This window comes from Jaculus jaculus, chromosome 5 (genome assembly GCF_020740685.1).
Source record: "Jaculus jaculus isolate mJacJac1 chromosome 5, mJacJac1.mat.Y.cur, whole genome shotgun sequence".
Taxonomy (NCBI): domain Eukaryota; kingdom Metazoa; phylum Chordata; class Mammalia; order Rodentia; family Dipodidae; genus Jaculus; species Jaculus jaculus.
The window spans coordinates 107,919,492-107,938,671 of record NC_059106.1 but is presented as its reverse complement, the minus strand read 5'-3'; the positions used below and the strand labels follow the sequence as shown (position 1 = coordinate 107,938,671).

Below are 19,180 nucleotides of genomic sequence, written 5' to 3'. Positions count from 1 at the left end.
GTGGGAGGCAGAGGTAGGAGGACTGTTGTGAGTTCGAGACTACCCTGAGACTATACAGTGAATTCCAGGTCAACCTTGGCTTGAGTGAAACCCTACCTTGAAAAAACAAAACAAACAACGTCCCCCAAAAACCCCAAAATTCAGAAGTTTATAATCTACTCTCAAGTACACTTTAGGTTAAAAAGTGATATATGAGGCTGGAGAGATGGCTCAGCAGTTAAGGTGCTTGCCTGCAAAGCCTAATGAGCTGGGTTTGATTTTCCAGTACTCATGCACGCCAGATCTACAAAGTGGTTCTTGCATGTGGAGTTCATTTACAGTGGCTAGAGGCCCTGGTGTGCCCATACTCTCTCTCTATTTCTCTCTGTCTTTATCTCTCTGCTTGCAAATAAAATATAAATATTTTTTTAAAAAGTTATACATGAGCTGGGTATGGTGGTGCATGCCTTTAATCCCAGCACTTGGGAGGCAAAAGTACGAGGATAGCTGTGAGTTCAAGGCCTCTCTGAGACAACACAGTGAATTCCAGATCAGCCTGGGCTAGAATGAGGCCCTACCTTGAAAAATCCAACAATAAAAAATGAGGGCTGAAGAGATAGCTTAGCAATTAAGGTGCTTCTCTGTGAAGCCTAAAGACTCATGTTTGACTCTCCTGATCCCACATAAGCCAGACACACAAGGTAAGACAAGTGTGCAAGTTGTACATGGACACAAGGTGATGCTTGCATCTGGAGTTCAATTACAGTGGCTATAGGCCCTGCTGCTCCAATTCTCACCCCCCCCATAAAAATTGAAACAGTAAAATATAAAATGAAAACTATGCCCCCCTATTCTTCTAGTTCTTCTCCTTAAAAGAACCATCATTAACACTTTTAGTATCCTTCTAGAAAAATACACTATCAGCATATTACATACATGTATCAGTAATGCTGAATGTGGTGGCACATGTCTTTAATCCCAGTACTGGAGAAGCTGAGGTAGAAGGATTGCCGTGAGTTCAAGACCAGCCTGAGACTACATAGTGAATTCCTGGTCAGTCTGGGCTAGAGTGAGACCCCTACCTTTAAAAACACTCCCAGCACTTGGTGAGTTTGAGGGCAGCCTGGGACTACAGAGTGAGTTCCAGGTCAGCCTGGGCTAGAGTGAAACCCTACTTCACTCATCAGGGTATATTTTCCTGGGAGCTGTGAATTGTTCAGTGTATAAAGTGTTTACTGTATGAGAACCCCCCCAATACCCACATTTTTCCTTTAAGTGTTTTTTGTTTGTTTGGTTGGTTGGGTTTTGGTGGGTTTTTTGATTTTGTTTTTGTTTTGAGGTAAGTTTTTACTCTAACCCAGGCTGAGCTGGAATTAACTATGTAATCTCAGGGTGGCCTTGAACTCCCAAGTACTGGGCATGGGCTACCACGCTCAGCTCTCCTTTAAGTTTTTGAATAATTTTTCTCTACCTTCTTGGAGTATTTAATTATAAATTTAAAGTCTTTGTCTACTAAGTCCAGCATTTGAACTATCTTGGGTTCAGGGTTTTTTAAAATTAATTTTATTTATTTTCAGGCAGAGCAACAGACAGAGAGAATGGGCACACCAGATATTTGCTAGTGGTGTTTTTTTTTTTCTTCTTCTTCTAGCCTATAAATCAGAAATACTGAACTAAGGCACAAAGATTCATTATCACACATGTAGTTACAGAGAATCAGCTGTGTATGATAAATAGAACACTAGGAGTGAAGTTAAAGCCAGTTTATATTTCATGTCTGCATTGTAGCCAGTGCAGAGGAATGGGTGATGGATTAGACCTTCTGCCACAAATGATTATCAAACTGGACAAATATATGAGGCAGCAATTTTCAGGCAGTAGATAAAGTAAGTACAAAATTAACTGCAAAGAGGTAAGGTAATAATCCATTTCTAGACCATGCAGACACAAAGTCTCACTGACTGAGAGAAGGAGGCAGAGACCAGAGTTTGAAGCTGTTGCAATACTTGGGTCAGCATATCCTAGCCCTCAGCTACAAACTCACAGGAACCCCAGCCTGGACTGGACCCAGCCCTGACAAGCTCCCTCCCCTCTGATGCCCTGCTCGCTGATCATTGCAGGCTTACCACATAACAGATGCTATGGAACAAAGAACACAATCAACTGCACTAGCAGTCTAGGGTTCAAGGGGAAGAGTTGTCTGTCCTGCAGATGCTTGAATTTGGCCTGACAACAGTGGAAAGACTGCCTTACACCTAGTTAATATCCCTGAAATCTAGCTGAGGCACATTTTAATAAAACCAGAGCCAAAATCCAACAAGATCTTCAAGAGAAAGCCTTTGAAAGCTGAGTCCTGCCAAATCAGAGGGGTTGGGAAACACTTTGGTCTTGTTTCAGATCTTTGATATTAAAGCAAAAAACCAAGCCCACACAAGTTCACTGCAATCTTCCGTGAGCAAAGTCCATCCTCAAATAAAAATAAACATTCTTTTGAGGAAGTTAAAAAGGTACACAACAAAAATTAAGCCCAATAAGGCCCTTGCCTGCTAAATCTAATGACCTAAGTTTGATTCCCCAGCACCTATGTAAGCCAGATGCACAAAGTGGCATATGCATCTTGAGTCCATTAACAGTGGCTAGAGGCCCTGGTATGCCCATTCTCTCTCACACATACAAATAATAAATTAACAAAGCAGGATGCAAGTAGTGAGGCAAAACAAATGTGTATCTCCAGACTACTAAGGCATTATTCCAATGGGTATGCATCACAGATATTACCCAGGTAGAGGTATCACTCAAGCAGATCCATGTCTTCCACTGAATAAGAAGGGAAGCAAATGAACATCATCCTGAACTTGAAACAGAAGCTGCTGACGCCCAACTCAGCCTGTCAGCTGAGGGCGACACCTGTCTTCTAACAGGAGGGTGACAGCTCGTGAGAAGGAAACTTAGCAGAAAGAATTAAATATGATCTCACTCAATAATTAAGACCAACTTTCTGCACCATAGCTACATTATTTAAAATTCTAAAATTTCCTGTCAGATATATTCAGATGAAAAAATATTCATGGTGTCCAATTAATCTATAATTAAAAGCTTACTTTATCACTGTTTCAAATAGTCTCCCTTCCCTTTAAATTATTTAAGGTTAATAAGTTTGTAAAAAATGACCATCTGGGGCTGGAGAGATGACTTAGCAGTTAAAGCGTTTGCCAGTGAAGCCTACGGACCAAGATTTGATTCCCCAGTACACATTTAAGCCATATGTACAACGTGGTACATGCATCTGGAGTTCATTTGGGCCCTGGTGTGCCTATACTCGTTCTCTGCCTGCCTCTTTCCTTCTTACTCTCAAATAAAAAAAACTTAAAAAGTGACCATCTATTCAGGTTGCTATGTGAGCACATACTTTTAGATTAGCGAGGCCTTATTTTTCTGTGTGACAGGCTGGATTCTACAATGCAAGTCTTCTATTTTCTTTTTGTAAATTTTGTTTATTTTTATTTATTTATTTGAGAGTGACAGACAGAGAAAGAGGCAGAGAGAGAGAGAGAGAGAGAGAGAATGGGCGTGTCAGGGCCTCCAGCCACTGCAAACAAACTCCAGATGCATGCGCCTCCTTGGGCATCTGCCTAACGGGGGTCTTGGGGAATCGAGCCTCAAACTGGGGTCCTTAGGCTTGAGAGGCAAGTGCTAAACTGCTAAGCCATTTCTCCAGCCCATAAAATATAGATTCTTAAGCTCCATAACAATGTAAAGATTCCAGAATTCTGGAACCCAAAACTCTCTATTTTGAAAAACTTCCCCAGGTTATTGTAATGACCAGCCAGGTTCAACCAACAATAGACATCAGGCAAATAAGTTAATCATATTCTTTTTTTTTTAAATTATTTATTTATTTATTTGAGAGCGACAGACACAGAGAGAAAGACAGATAGAGGGAGAGAGAGAGAATGGGCGCACCAGGGCTTCAGCCTCTGCACACGAACTCCAGATGCGTGCGCCCCCTTGTGCATCTGGCTAACGTGGGACCTGGGGAACCGAGCCTCGAACCGGGGTCCTTAGGCTTCACAGGCAAGTGCTTAACTGCTAAGCCATCTCTCCAGCCCAATCATATTCTTAAAAAAAAAATTATTTGAGCCAGAGAGAGAGAGAATATGGGTGCGCCAAAGCTTCTAGCCACTGCAAACAAATTTCAGATGCATAAGCCACCTTGTACATCTGGCTTTTGTGAGATCTAGAGAATCGAACCTGTGTCATTAGGCTTCTCAGGCAAGCACCTTAACCATGCTCTTCCCATCTCTCCAGCCCAGTTAATCATATTCTTTCATTCATTTTCCCTCTCTCTCCTAACCCCAGCTTTTTAAAAAATTTAATTTAATTTAATTTTTATATTTTCACAATTATTATCAACATTTTCCATGATTATAAAAAATATCCCATGGTAATACTTCCCCGCCACTGCACTTTCCCCTTTGAAATTCCATTCTCCCTCATATCCCCTCCCCATCTCAATCACTCTACTTACATATATACAATAACAACCTATTAAGTACCCTCCTCCCTTCCTTTCTCTTCCTTTTATATCTCCTTGTTAGATTACAGGCCTCTGCTACTAAGTATTTTCCTTCTCACACAGAAGCCCAATCATCTGTAGCAAGGATCCACATATGAGAGAGAACATGTGGCGCTTGGCGTTCTAGGCCTGGGTTACTGCACTTGGCATAATCCTTTCCAGGTCCATCCATTTTTCTGCAAATTTCATAACTTCATTTTTCTTTACCGCTGAGTAGAACTCCATTGTATAAATGTGCCACATCTTCATTATCCACTCATCAGTTGAGGGACATCTAGGCTGGTTCCATTTCCCAGCTATTATAAGTTGAGCAGCAATAAACATGGTTAGACACGTACTTCTAAGGAAATGAGATGAGTCCTTTGGATATATGCCTAGGAGTGCTATAGCTGGGTCATATGGTAGATCAATCTTTAGCTGTTTTAGGAACCTCCACACTGATTTCCACAATGGCTGGACCAGACTGCATTCCCACCAGCCGTGTAGAAGGGTTCCTCTTTTTCCACATCCCCGCCAACATTTATGATCATTTGTTTTCATGATGGTAGCCAATCTGACAGGAGTGAGATGGAATCTCAATGTAGTTTTAATCTGCATTTCCCTGATGACTAGTGACGTAGAACATTTTTTTAGATGCTTATATGCCACTTGTATTTCTTCCTTTAAGAATGCTCTATTTAGCTCCAAAGCCCATTTTTTGATTGGCTTATTTGATTCCTTATTATTTAACTTTTTGATTTCTTTGTATATCCTAGATATTAATCCTCTATCAGATGTATAGCTGGCGAAGATTTTTTCCCCATTCTGTAGGTTGCCTCTTTGCTTTATTCACTGTGTCCTTTGCAGTGCAAAATCTTTGTAATTTCATGAGGTCCCAGTGATTAATCTGTGGTTTTATTGCCTGAGCAATTGGGGTTGTATTCAGAAAGTCTTTGCCAAGACCAATATGCTGAAGGGTTTCCCCTACTTTTTCCTCTAGCACTTTCAGAGTTTCAGGTCTCATGTTACGGTCTTTGATCCATTTGGACTTGATTCGTGTGCATGGCGAGAGAGAAGAATCCATTTTCATCCTTCTGCAGATATAATATCCAGTTTTCCCAACACCATTTGCTGAAGAGGCTGTCTTTTCTCCTATGAGTATTTTTGGCATTTTTATCGAATATCAGGTGGTTATAGCTACCTCGACTTACATCTGGGTCCTCTATTCTGTTCCATTGATCTACATGTCTGCTTTTGTGCCAGTACCACACTGTTTTTGTTACTATGGCTCTGTAGTATAGGTTAAAATCAGGTATGGTGATACCACCAGCCTTATTTTTGTGGCTCAGTATTATATTAGACATTCAAGTTTTTTTTTTTTTTTCGAGGTAGGGTCTCACTCTGGTCCAGGCTGACCTGGAATTAACTCCATAGTCTCAGGGTAGCCTTGAACTCATGGCGATCCTCCTACCTCTGCCTCCCAAGTGCTGGGATTAAAGTCGAGTTTTTTTTGTGATTCCAAATGTATTTCTGGATTGTTTTTTCTATTTCCATGAAGAATATCTTTGGAATTTTGATAGGGAATGCATTAAATGTATAGATTGCTTTTGGTAAGATTCCCATCTTCACAATATTGATTCTTCCAATTCAGGGACAAGGTATGTTTTCCCACTTTCTAGTGTCTTCTGTAATTTCTCGCTTGAGAGTTTTAAAGTTCTCATTGTAGAGATTCTTTACTTCCTTGGTTAGGTTTATTCCAAGGTACTTTATTATTTTTGATACAATTTTGAATGGGAGTGATTCTCTCATTTCATCCACTGTGTGCTTGTTGTTAGCATATAGGATGGCTACTGATTTTTGTGTATTTATTTTGCATCCTGCTACATGGCTGTAGGTTTTGATCAGTTCTAACAGTTTGCTAGTAGAGTCTTTAGGGTCCTTTATGTATAGAATCATGTCATCTGCAAATAATGATAACTTGATCTCTTCCTTTCCAATTTGTATCCCTTTTATGTGTGTCTCTTGCCTTATTGCTATGGCTAAGACTTCCAAAACTATATTAAATAAAAGTGGGGGACAGTGGACACCCTTGTCTTGTTCCTGATTTTAGTGGAAAAGCTTCCAGTTTTTCCCCATTTAGTAGTATGTTGGTTGTAGGCTTGTCATAAATAGCTTTTATTATATTGAGATATGTTCCTTCTATTTCCAGTCTCTGTAGGACTTTTATCAGGAAGTGATGTTGGATTTTGTCAAACACTTTCTCTGCATCTAATGAGATGATCATGTGATTTTTGTCCTTCAACCCATTTATATAATGTATTACATTTATAGATTTTTGTATATTGAACCATCCCTGCATCTCTGGGATAAAGCCTACTTGGTCAGGGTGAATGATCTTTCTGATATATTCTTGTATTCTGTTTGCCAATATTTTGTTGAGAATTTTTGCATCTATGTTCATGAGGGAGATTGGTCTGTAATTTTCTTTTTTTGTTCTATCTTTGCCTGGTTTTGGTATCAGGGTGATGCTGGCTTCATAGAAGGAATTTGGTGGAATTCCTCCTTTTTCTATTTCCTAGAAAAGCTTAAGAAGCAATGGTGTTAGCTCTTCCTTGAAGGTCTGGTAAAATTCAGCAGTAAGTCCATCTGGGCCTGGGCTTTTTTTAGTGGGGAGACTATTGATAACTGTTCAGATCTCCATGCTTGTTATAGGTGTATTTAAGTGATTAATCTCATCTTGATTTAATTTAGGTAGGTCATATAAATCAAGGAAATCATCCATTTCTTTCAGATTTTCATACTTTGTGGAGTATATGCTTTTATAGTATGTCCCTATGATTTTTTGAATTTCTCTGGAATCTATTGTGATGTTACCTTGTTCATCTCTGAGTTTATTAATTTGTGTCTCTTCTCTCTTTATTTTGGTCAGATTTGCTAAGGGTTTATAAATCTTGCTTATCCTTTTAAAGAACCAACTCCTTGTTTCATTAATTTTTTGTATTGTCTTTTTGTTTCTATTTCATTAATTTCTGCCCTAATCTTTATTATTTCTTCCTGTCTACTTATTTTTGGTTTGCCTTGTTCTTCTTTTTCCAAGGCTTTAAGGCGAAGCATTAGGTCCTTTACTTGTGACCTTTCTAATTTCTTAATATAGGCACTTAAGGCTATAAATTTACCTCTTAGAACTGCCTTCATTGTGTCCCAGAGATTTTGGTATGTTGTGTTCTCATTATCGTTTGACTCTATAAATTTTTTTATTTCCTTCTTGATTTCTTCATTGACCCATTCATCATGTAGTAGTGTATTGTTTAGTTTCCATGATTTTGTGTACGCTCTATAGCCTTTCTTGCTACTGATTTGTAGTTTAATTCTATTATGGCCAGATACAATGCAAGGAATTATTTCAATTTTCCTGAATTTGTTAAGATTTGCTTTGTGTCCTAATATATGGTTTATTTTAGAGAATGTTCCATGTGCTGCTGAAAAGAATGTATATTCTGCAGCCTTTGGATGAAATGTCCTGTATATATCTGTTAGGTCCATTCCTTCTATGACCTCATTTAGTCCAGATGCCTCTCTGTTTATTCTTTCCCTGGATGACCTGTCAATTGATGAGAGTGGGGTGTTAAAGGCACCCACCACCACTATGTTTGGGGTTATCTGTGAGCTTAGTTCTAATACTTTTTGTTTGCTGAATTTGGGAGCCCCCACGTTAGGTGCATATATGTTTAGGATTGTAATGTCCTCCTGTTGGAGTGTGCCCTTAATTAATATAAAATGACCTTCCTTATCTTTCTTGACTAATGTTGGAGTGAAGTCTACCTTGTCAGATATTAGGATAGCAACCCCTGCTTGTTTTCTAGGCCCATTTGCTTGAAACACCATTTTCCAACCTTTCATCCTAAGATAATATCTATCCTTTGCAGAAAGGTGAGTTTCTTGGAGACAACAAGTTGTAGGATCCTGCTTTTTAACCCAGTCTGCAAATTTATGTCTTTTCGTTGGGGCATTGAGGCCATTGATATTAAGAGATATTATTGAAAGGTGTGTATTTATGTTTGCCATTTTTTTTATTTTTTGTGTTGTTCCAGTTCTACCTGTGCTCTCTTGTGTTAACTAGTATTTGAGTATTGCTTATTTTTTTTCCAGGTTCCTTATATGTGTGCTTTTCCTTTTCTTCAGCATGGTGGATTCTATCAAGTATTTTCTGTAGAGCTGGTTTTGTCTTCAAATACTCCTTTTGTCATAGAATGTGCTTATTTATCTGTCTATTTGCATGGATAGCTTTGCAGGATAAAGTAACCTTGGTTGACAGTTTTTATCTTTCAGAACTTGGAATACATCACTCCAAACCCTTCTGGCTTTTAAAGTTTGTGTTGAATAATCTGCTGTAATCCTGATGGGCTTGCCTGTGTAGGTAACTTGATTTTTCTCTCTAACTGCTTTCAATATTTTTTCCTTGTTTTGTGTGTTTGGTAGTTTGCTTATAATATGGCGAGGAGAGGGTCTTTCCAGGTTTTGTCTGGCTGGGGTTCTAAAGGCTTCCTGTATGTGCACTGGCACCTCTTTCCCAATTTGGGGGAAATTTTCTTCTATGATTTTGTTGAAGATGCCTACTATGCCTTTGGAGTGGAATTCTTCTCCTTCTACTATGCCCTGAATTCTTATGTTTGATCTTTTCATAGTGTCCCGAATATCTTGAAATTCCCATACTTTTCTATAAGTTTGTCTTTCTCTTTGTTGGACTGTATTAGATCTGCCACCTGGTCTTCTAGCTTAGGTATTCTGTCCTGCCCTTCATCCATTCTACTGGTGAGATTTTCTACAGAGTTTTTTATTTCATTAACTGTGTTCTTCATTGCTAGTAATTCTGACTGGTTTTTCTTTATTATTTCTATTTCCTTATTTATGTCTCGTATTGCCTTCTTTATTTCATGAAATTGGTGTCCTTTGTCTTCTTTGATTCCTTTGATTTCCTCTTTGAGTTCCTCTTTGACTCCTTTGATTTGTTCTCTGTCTTCTTTGAACATATTTACAATCATTCTTTTGAAATCTTACTCAGGCATTTCCTCTAACTCGTTCTCACTGGGGTCATTTCTGACGCATTAATACTTTTAGGTGGATTTATATTGTCTTGCTTTTTAGTGTTTCTTGTGTTATAATGTACATAGTATTGCATCTTAGATTAAGTTAATGCTTGGATTTTCTAGCTAGCTGGGTATTCTTAGCTATATCAATTGATCTGATGTTATGTATCTTCAGGGTAGGAGCTTAAGGTGTTAGGTGTGGCTCTTAAGACTCCCTGAGTATCTACAAAGGTGTTCTTAGGGGTTGAGTTTGCCTGCTATGGGAGTATTCAAGTAGGCTGAGTGAAATAAAATATAGGTAGATTCTAAGGTTTAACTAAACACTGTACACATTCAATCAAAAACAGCACTGAGTACGTATGTAACAGTAGGTATTATAACAACCAGATCCTCTATCAACAAAGGGGTTAAGATTTCTGGTCTGTTGAGGGATCCAAGTCAGCTTGTGCCCAAGTGATACCCTTCCCTGGGGCAATCCCAGTTACCTTTTTGGATGATTTTGGTCTTAGTCAAGTTGCTGGCTGGGTCGTTGGGCTGCTGTTCTGATTTCTGGAGCTGGGCACTGGCTTTTCCTATGGGGCAAACCGAGCATGGCAACTGTGGCCCTGCAGAAAGGCACCCCCGCTGCTGGAACCACTACTGCTATTGCTGAAGCTGCTGCTGCTGCTGCTGGATCCATTGCTGCTGCTGCTGTTGTAGCTGCCACTGCTGGATCTGCCACTGCTGCCTCTGAAGCTGCCGCTGCTGGGTCGGCTGCCACTGGGACCGCAGTTGCTGGTGCCGGAGCTGCTGATGTTGCTGCTGGACTCTGCTCCTGCTTGGGTTCCGCTGTCGGCTCATGTTGGCGTGGCCAGATCCTGGGACCGCTGCTGTTTGCTGGAGCTGGGCACAGGCAGTGGGGGAGGGTAGGGAGCCGAGGCTGCTCTAGTTCTCTCGCTGTTCCATGTGTTTTTCTACCTTGTGATCTGCTCCTCCGTTGTTCATAGCCGCTCTCCCTTCACATTTCTTGAGTTGCAGAGAGCTCCGGTGTGAGTGGAAGCTCTCACCTGGCTTTTCCTGCTGCTCAAGCCGAGCCTGGCGGCTTTCTGGTGCACAGCTGCCGTTGCGGTCGGCGGACCTGCCAGGGCCGCTTTTGCCGGCCTGTGTGGGCTCTGGATGCTGTGGATCTCTTCTACTTCTCCGCTGCCATTTCAATTTCCTATACGCCTCGCTTTTTAGTAAAAGTGTGTAATTTGCTGAGTATTTTTGGTCTCTCCCCACCCCAGGCTGCTTTGGCGTGGTACCTATGCCGCCATCTTAACCGGAAGTCAACCCCAGCTTTTTTTTTGAAAAAGAATAGCATATTCTACTGGGAAATTCCAATTCTTGTTTTGCTTCTCAAAATTTTAACTACAAATCAGCATGGTTGGCCCTGACACATGCTCTACAACAGAAGGTTCAGTTACCTGAAACATCTCATTGATTCCTTCTCCAGTTTGTGCTGATGTCTCAAAGTACAGAAACCCTTTGTTCTCTGCCCAAAGACGGCCCTCGCTTTCATCAACACAGCGGTGCTTGGCACAGTCAATCTGAAAAAGAAAGATGAAGAGTAAAGAGAAGATTCCAACCTTGTCTCACTATTACAGGCCCCATAAAGTCTTTGCCAATGAGCCTCAACATTATTGTAGAAAATTGCCAGAATCAAAAGGGGCCCCAAACCAAACAATAACAATTTGATTCCTGATGGCAACTGCTACTCACCTCTGTAAAAGTGCTTCACGACCTGTCCTACCCCAGGGGGGCCACTGTGCACCACCTAATGAATGCCCCTCCCACGAGGTTAGGGTGTAATTATTAGGCTCCTTCTGTACAGTTCCCAACCTACATGCTCAAGGAAGACATCAGAAAAAAAAAATGGATAAAAATTTTGATAGGGCTGGAGAGATGGCTTAGCAGTTAAAGGTGACTGCTTGCAAAGCCTATCATTATGGGTTCAGTTCCCAGGTACCCACGTAAAGCCAGACACACAAAATGGAACATGTCTGGAATTTGTGTGCAGTACAAGAGGCCCAGGTGCACCTATTCTCTCTCTCTCTCAATCCCCCTCCTTCCTTCCCTCTGTCTCTCTCAAATAAATAAAAAAAAAATATTTTTGAGCTGGGCCTTTAATCCCAGCACTCAGGAAGCAGAGGTAGGAGGACTGCTGTGAGTTCAAGGCCATTCTGAGACTACATAGTGAATTCCAGGTCAGCCTGAGCTACAGTGAAATATTACCTTGAAAAATGAAAAGAAAAAAATTTTTTTTTAAATTTTGGGGGCTGGAGAAATGGCTAAGCAGCTTAAGGTTCTTGCCTGCAAAGCCTAAGAATTGGGACATGATTACCCAGTATTCACATAAAGCCAGATGCACAAGGTTGCCATGTGTCTGGAGGTCCTGGAGCTCCCATTCTCTCTCTCTTAAATAAATAAAATAAATAAATAAAATATTTTTAATAGTTTTATTTTTGTTTGTTTATTTGTGAGAAAGAGAACGAGAGTGCGAGTGAGCATGCCACGGCATCCAGCCACTGCAAACGAACTCCAGATGCATGTGCCCCCTTGTGCACCTGGCTTATGTGGATTCTGGGGAATCGAATCGAGGTCCTTTGGCTTTGCAGGCAAGTGCTATAACTAGTAAGCCAACTCTCCAGCCCCAAAATATTTTTTTTATGAAAATTCTGATTGAGGCTGAGCATGGTGGTACACCTCTAATCTCAAGCACTAGGTAGGTCAAGGTAGGACTGCCATGAGTTTGAGGCCAGTCTGTGTCTACACAGTAAATTCTAGCTCAGCTTGGGCTAGAGAGAGATAATACCTCAAAAACAAAAGTTATGAGCCAGAGTGGCACATGCCTTTAATCCCAGCACTAGGGAGGCAGAGGTAAGAGGATCGCCAAGAGTTTGAGGCCATCCTGAGACTACATAGTGAATTCCAGGTCAGCCTGAGCCAGAGTGAGACCTTGAGACCTTACCTTGAAAAAAAAAAAGAAGTTATGAGCCGGGCCATGCCTTTAATTCTAGCTTTGGAGGCAGAGGTGGGGGATCCCTGCGAATTCACGACCCCCCTGAGACTACATAGTGAATTCTAGGTCAGCCTGGGCTAGAGTGAAACCTTATCTTGACAAACTAAAAAAACTAAAAATTTTATACACACACACACACACACACACACACACACACACACACACATATAATAGACCAGCTTTGGAGTTTTTGTTATATTTTATTTTTGCCTCAGAGACATGTTTTGGAAGGCTATTAATTTCTGTGATAAAGAATAAAGGCAAATAAATAAATTTTAAGTTATTTATTTATTTGCAAGGACAGGGAGAGAAGAGGAGAGGAGAGGAGAGAGAGAATGACATGTCAAGGCCCGTAGCTACTACAAACAAATTCCAGATGCATGTGCCACAGTGCATCTGGCTTTATATGGGTACTGGGAATTGAACTTGTGCCATTAGGCATTGCACGGAAATGCTTTGGCCACTGAGACATTTCTCCAGGCCAATAAATAATTTTAATTTTTTATATTTTACTTATTAGAGAGAGAGAGAATGGATCAGCCAGGTCCTCTAGCCACTGCAAACAAACTCTAGACGTATGCAACCCCTGTGCGTCTGGCTTGAGGGTTCTGGGGAATTGAACCTGGGTGCTTAAGATGTGCAGACAAGTGCCTTAACCACTAAGCCATCTCTCTAGCCCAATAAATACATTTCTTAAAAGAGAATAAACATAACAAAAAGATTTAAAAAAAGATAAAGTGAACATGGTGGCATACACTAATCCCAGCACTCTGCTGTGAGTTTGAGGCCAGCCTGGAGCATGTCAGGTCCCAGGTCAGCCTGGGCTACAGTGGAATCCTACCTCAAAAACAAAAACAAAGCAAACAAACAAAAAAGAAGAATAAAGAACTTTCATTTCTCATTTACTTTTTTTTTTTTCTTAGAAGGAGTCTCAATAAGTCACCCAGAAACTGACCTAGAACTCTATGTAGCCCAAGCTGGTCTCAAACTTTGCTATCCTCTAGTCTCAACCTCCTGAGCGCTGGGACTGCAGCTATGCATCACCATACCTAAATATTTTCTTTTTATTAGTGTCCCCAAACTCAGAACTATGTTGAATACAGCAATCCCACAACAGTTACCTTGTTGGCACATACTACAAATATAATATTGTCCATGTTTCCTTGCGGCCCAAGCTCCTGCTTCATTTCTGCCAGCCATGCATCAAGAGCATCAAAGGAATCTTTCTGCCCGACATCATAGACCAGTAGCACACCCTGTGTGTCCTTGTAGAATTCATTACGGACCTTTAGATGGGAAAACAGACTTTACACAGATGTATTCTCACAGTTATTAACTTAGGAATATGCATCCTTTTATGTATTCAGGATATTTTTTTTATTACATCTCAGTCAAAGTGACATAAAGAAAAATCTATTAGTTAGAAGAATTGATAGTAGAAATAAAGACCTATTTCCCCAGCTCTCTCTACTTCCAGTTTTTCTCTCAGAGACAATCAGGTTTTAGTTGTCATTAGTAGCACTTGAAAGAATGCTAGTCATGTGAAGCTCTTCTTAGGAAGGTGAGTGACTAATTACAAAGAACCTAAAATAAAAATATATTCCAGAGTTGGCTTCCCCTAGCATTCTAGGCAGAGCTCCCCTGACTGTTGGGGGACTATACTGCAACTTTCAAACCCAGATGGCAAGGAGCACAGGCTCTGGTGGCAGACAAATCTAGGTTACACCTGTTACTGCTTGACTAGTTGTGTGATCTTGGAGAAACCACGTAACCCTGGTAGAAGATCATACTACTTACTTCCCAGGGTTGGGGTATATGAGGTCATGAAGCCTGGTAGCTGGAACATGATGCACCTCAGCACTTTCTCCCTTTCTTCCTACCCAATCTCTATCCATGGTTATTTCATCAAAATGGTAACTTCTTTGAGGCATAGCTACACTTCAAGGAAGAGGTGACAAAAAATGGAAGGCACACTAAAGTGGCAGAGATAATGAGATAATGAGAGGTTGGGTGACTGGGTTTTAGGCAGAATTCTGGAATGAACTGAGTGATAGACTACTAAATTCTTCTCACAAGATCTCATTATGCACTTGGTCTCACACCAGATATTCATTAAGACATGAAGAAGTAGAGCATAGTGGCATGCCTGTTATACCAGTACTCAGGAGGCAGAGGCAGAGAGGCAGAGGCAGGAATTGTGAGTTTGAGGACAGCCTGGACCACACAGTGAGGCTAATCTAGGCTATGTAATGAAACCTTGTTTAAAACAGAAAGAAGCTGGGGCATGGTGACGCATGCCTTTGATCCCAGCACTAAAAGACAGAGGTAGGAGAATTAAGGCCATCCTGAGACTACACAGTGAATTCCAAGTCAGCCTGCCAGGGTACAGTGAGACCCTACCTTGAAAAACTAAACAAAACAAACAAAAAACACAAAGAAAAGAAGGGAGGGAAGGGGAAGGGAAAGAAGGAAGGAAGGCATCTAACATCAGGTATGTATAAACAGGCACTCAAGAATAGAATGACCAGGGCTGGGGAAATGGCTTAGTGGTTAGGGCATTTGCCTGCAAAGCCTAAGGACCCAAGTTCAATTCCCCAATAAGCCAGATGCACAAGGGGACACATGCATCTGGAATTTGTTTGCAGTGACTAGAGGCCCTGGTGTGCCCATTCTCTTTCTCTCTGCTTCTTCCTTTCTCTTTCTTTCAAATAAATAAATAAAATATTAAAAAAAATAAAGAATAGAAGGACCTATGCCAGATGCACAGGGTGATGCATATGTCTGGAGTTTGTATGCAGTGGCTAGAGGCCCTGGTGTACCCTTTCTCCCCTCAATCAACTTCCCAGTCTTAAGTCTCACCTACTTTCAAGCCTTTGACTTTCAAACTACATCATTTCATACCCAAAGCCTACTCCTGGCCTTGGGAACCCCATCTCCAGTTTTTATCTTTTGTCTTTCAAGGTATAATGCCTCTTGCATGTAGTTTTTTCTGTCTCATTTCTTACTATCCAGCAGCCCCACTTCCAAAGGAAATCTCTATGTCCCCTGGCATATCACAGCTGTTTATATGTATCTTTTTAAATTTATTTTTTGGGTTAGGGTTTCACTCTAGCCCAGGCTTACCTGGAATTCACTAGATAGTCTCAGGCTGGCCTCAAACTCACAGATATCCTCCTACCTCAGCATCCAAGTGCGGGGATTAAATGCATGCACCACTATGCCTGGCTATATAGACTGTTTTTGAGAGAAGGTCTCATGTAGCCTAGGCTGGCCTAAAACTCAATGTGTAGCTACAGATGACCTTGGAGACCTCATCTTCCTGGCATATGCCACCTGCTATTTGTACATCTAATGGTATTCTTATAATTTCTTGAGGTTTTTTCTCAGTAGTATATGTTTCCCAGTAGGCAAAACAAAGGCCTGCATCTGGATGCATCCATCCTTGGTCACCACAGAGCTGAAAGGGTATTAGTATCTGAGACACTGACTGTTTCATTGAGGAGTTGAATGTATCTCCATAGAGGATAAAAGTAGAGGCCAAAGGAGAGAAGAAAGAATTTCAGATACAGGTCATGAAAAAATAGACTAAATCAAGCTCAAAAGATTTCTCTTTCTAATATCTCAAGTTCAGGTCAGAAGTCAACAACTAACTACCGACATAGTCTTGGGTAAGGTATCTTATTATTCCAACCTCAGTTTCCTTATCTATAAAATGAAAAGGTCAAAACAGGTATCTCAATGGGCCCCTACAGTTCCATTAGTCTGGTCTTCCAAAACAGCTTTTTCTATGTTGTTCAGGGTAGACTCATCACATTCAAAGTTAACTAGGGAGGATTCTAATAGAATGGGCATTATTTCTCAAAATACAGCTGGCAAACTAGCAGGCACAACAGACAACTGCTAGTATATAATATAGAGGTCTCAGAAAGTTCCTATGGGACCATCTAACCCTGATTTCAAGTGTATGCCTTAATGGAAGTGAGGATGATGTGAAGGGATAGGCCCTGATGTCCCCAGCAGGCCTCCCATGCACTCTGCTCTGAGGTTGCATTCTCACACACTAAACACATTGCCTCATCACAGCAGCATCTTTGGCAAACCTGTCAAGAGGACTGGTGACAATAGAAGCTTCAATGAAAGACCTGAGGAAGCCATAGATGCTGGGAATGGCTGTGGGTATTCACAAGGTGCATGCTAAGAAAGAGCACAGGCTGGTTAACTTGGGACTTATATAATGAAGATGATGGCTTGAGGTCTGATGCTAGAGGCCATTGCCAAGGCTCTTAGCTTCCCACCAGAACTAGATGGTATGACCCTGTTGCTGAAGACTCCACAGCTCACTGAGAAATTAAGCTTGGGCTGAGCTGAAAACCTCCTCCCTGTGGACTAGCTCACAGCTGAAAAGTTATGCTGCCCTATGTGAAAGAGAAGTCATCAGCGATGATAAATAGCAGTGGACATTGTAAGCCTTAAGATTGACCAGCCAGGCCAAATGTGTCAACTGGTGCTACGGGGGAAACCAACTGCTCTCTAATTAGACTGGAGGCCTGCTCTATGAAAGGGAATATATGCCTGGTACTTAAAACCTAATAATAATAATAATAATAATAAAACCTAATCAAAAGCCTATGGTTGGGGAGGTCATGAGCTCTAGGGGAGTAACGCCTACTGTTGCCTGGCTAAATGTGTACATTATGCACACCACACTGCCCGGTAAGCACTTTTGTTAATGTTTATGCCCATATATTAATGCTACTTTCACTTTTTGTTAGAGAAGCTTCTCTCTCTTTTTTTTAGAGAGAGAGACAGAAAGAGGGAGACAGAGAATTGGCATGCCAGGGCTTCAGCCACTGAAATAAAACTCCAGACGCTTGTGCCACCTAGTGGGCAAGTGCCAGCTTGCACTTGCCTCACCTTTGTGCATCTGGCTAACTAGAGATCTGGAGAGTTGAACATGGGTCCTTAGGCTTCACAGGCAAGCACCTTAATGGCCAAGACATCTTTCTAGCCCAAGAAGCTTCTCTTTTCAGATGATAGTGACCACCTGGAAGACTCTAAAACAAGAAGTGGCAGTGAAATGTTCAGCACTGAGACATCTCTATCACATCTTCCAAGGCTCAGGGTCCACAATGGAAGAGGTGGCAGAAAGAATGTAAGAGTCAAAGGAAGGGAAGGATTGCTTACAGTGCATTCTTCCAGACACAAATGGCCTGGATATCCAGGACCTCATTGTGCCTGGCACTACTTACACAAGACCCTCATAATAGGAGAAAAAGATGATGACTCAAAGTTAAAGAGAGATTAATTGAGGGGAGGGTGGATTTGCAAAGGGGGATAGTGAGGGAGGGGAGGAAATTCTCATGGTTCATTGTCTATAATTACGGAAGGTGGGACGGAGAGATGGCTTAGCATTTCAGGCACTTACCTGCAAAGCCAAAGGATCCAGGTTCAATTCCCTAGGACCCATGTCAGATGCACAAAGTGCCATATATGTCTGGAGTTTGTTTGCAGTAGCTGTATGCCCTGGTGTGCCCATTCTCTGCCTCTCTCTCTCTCATATAGATAAAAATAAATAGTCTTTAATTATGGAAGCTGTCAATAAAATACATACATAATATGTGTATATATGTGTGTGTGTATGTGTGTGTGTGTGTGTGTGTGTGTGTGTACACACACACATGGGTTTGAGGGGCTGGAAAGATTGCTCAGTGGTTAAGGCACTTGCTTGCAAAGCCTAACAACCCAGATTTGATTCCCCAGTACCCACATAAAGCCAGATACACAGTGGTACATGCATCTGAAACAAGTTTGCAGTGGCTAGAGGCCCTGACATCCCCATTCTCTCTGATAAATAAATAAATAAATAAAATATTTAAAAACAAAGAATTGGAGAAATGGCCCAGTAGTTAAAGGTGCTTGCTTGCAAAGCCTGACAGCCTGAGTTTGAATCCCCAGTACCTACATAAAGCCAGATACAATGTGACACATGCATCCTGAGTTCATTTGCAGTGGCAGGAAACCCTAGTGCACCCATACTCTTTCTCTTACTCTATCAAATAAGTGAATAAATAAATAAAATAATAAAAATTTCAAATGGAGGGCTGGAGAGATGGCTTAGCGGTTAAGTGCTTGCCTGTGAAGCCTAAGGACCCCGGTTCGAGGCTCGGTTCCCCAGGACCCACGTTAGCCAGATGCACAAGGGGGCGCACGCGTCTGGAGTTCATTTGCAGAGGCTGGAAGCCCTGGCGCGCCCATTCTCTCTCTCTCCCTCTATCTGTCTTTCTCTCTGTGTCTGTCGCTCTCAAATAAATAAATAAAAAATTAAAAAAAAATTCAAATGGAGATTTAAGCTACAGATAGCAATTATACAAAGAGAGCTCAGGTTATTCCAGTGAAAAAAGTATTTCAGAAGTGATGGTTTTAAGGCATGTCTATTAATTATACTTCTATTTTTATAAGCCACTGTGGGGGGGATGACTGCAACTTCAGGTTGCATTAATAAGTCTAATAATAGAACAC

At 41.2% G+C, this 19,180-nt stretch overlaps 1 protein-coding gene across 2 annotated transcripts in view; it reads right to left on the bottom strand.

Annotated features, from left to right (window-relative positions):
* Positions 1–19,180, bottom strand: part of Dnajc27 (DnaJ heat shock protein family (Hsp40) member C27) — a 52,736-nt gene that overhangs the window by 16,943 nt on the left and 16,613 nt on the right. For both annotated transcript variants that reach the window (XM_045150942.1, XM_004663746.3), the window contains exons 4-5: positions 13,783–13,947; positions 11,067–11,189 (exon numbers count right to left, since the gene is read on the bottom strand). In XM_045150942.1, coding sequence (XP_045006877.1) covers positions 11,067–11,189; positions 13,783–13,947 — 288 coding nt within the window. The remainder of the gene's footprint in view (positions 1–11,066; positions 11,190–13,782; positions 13,948–19,180) is intronic.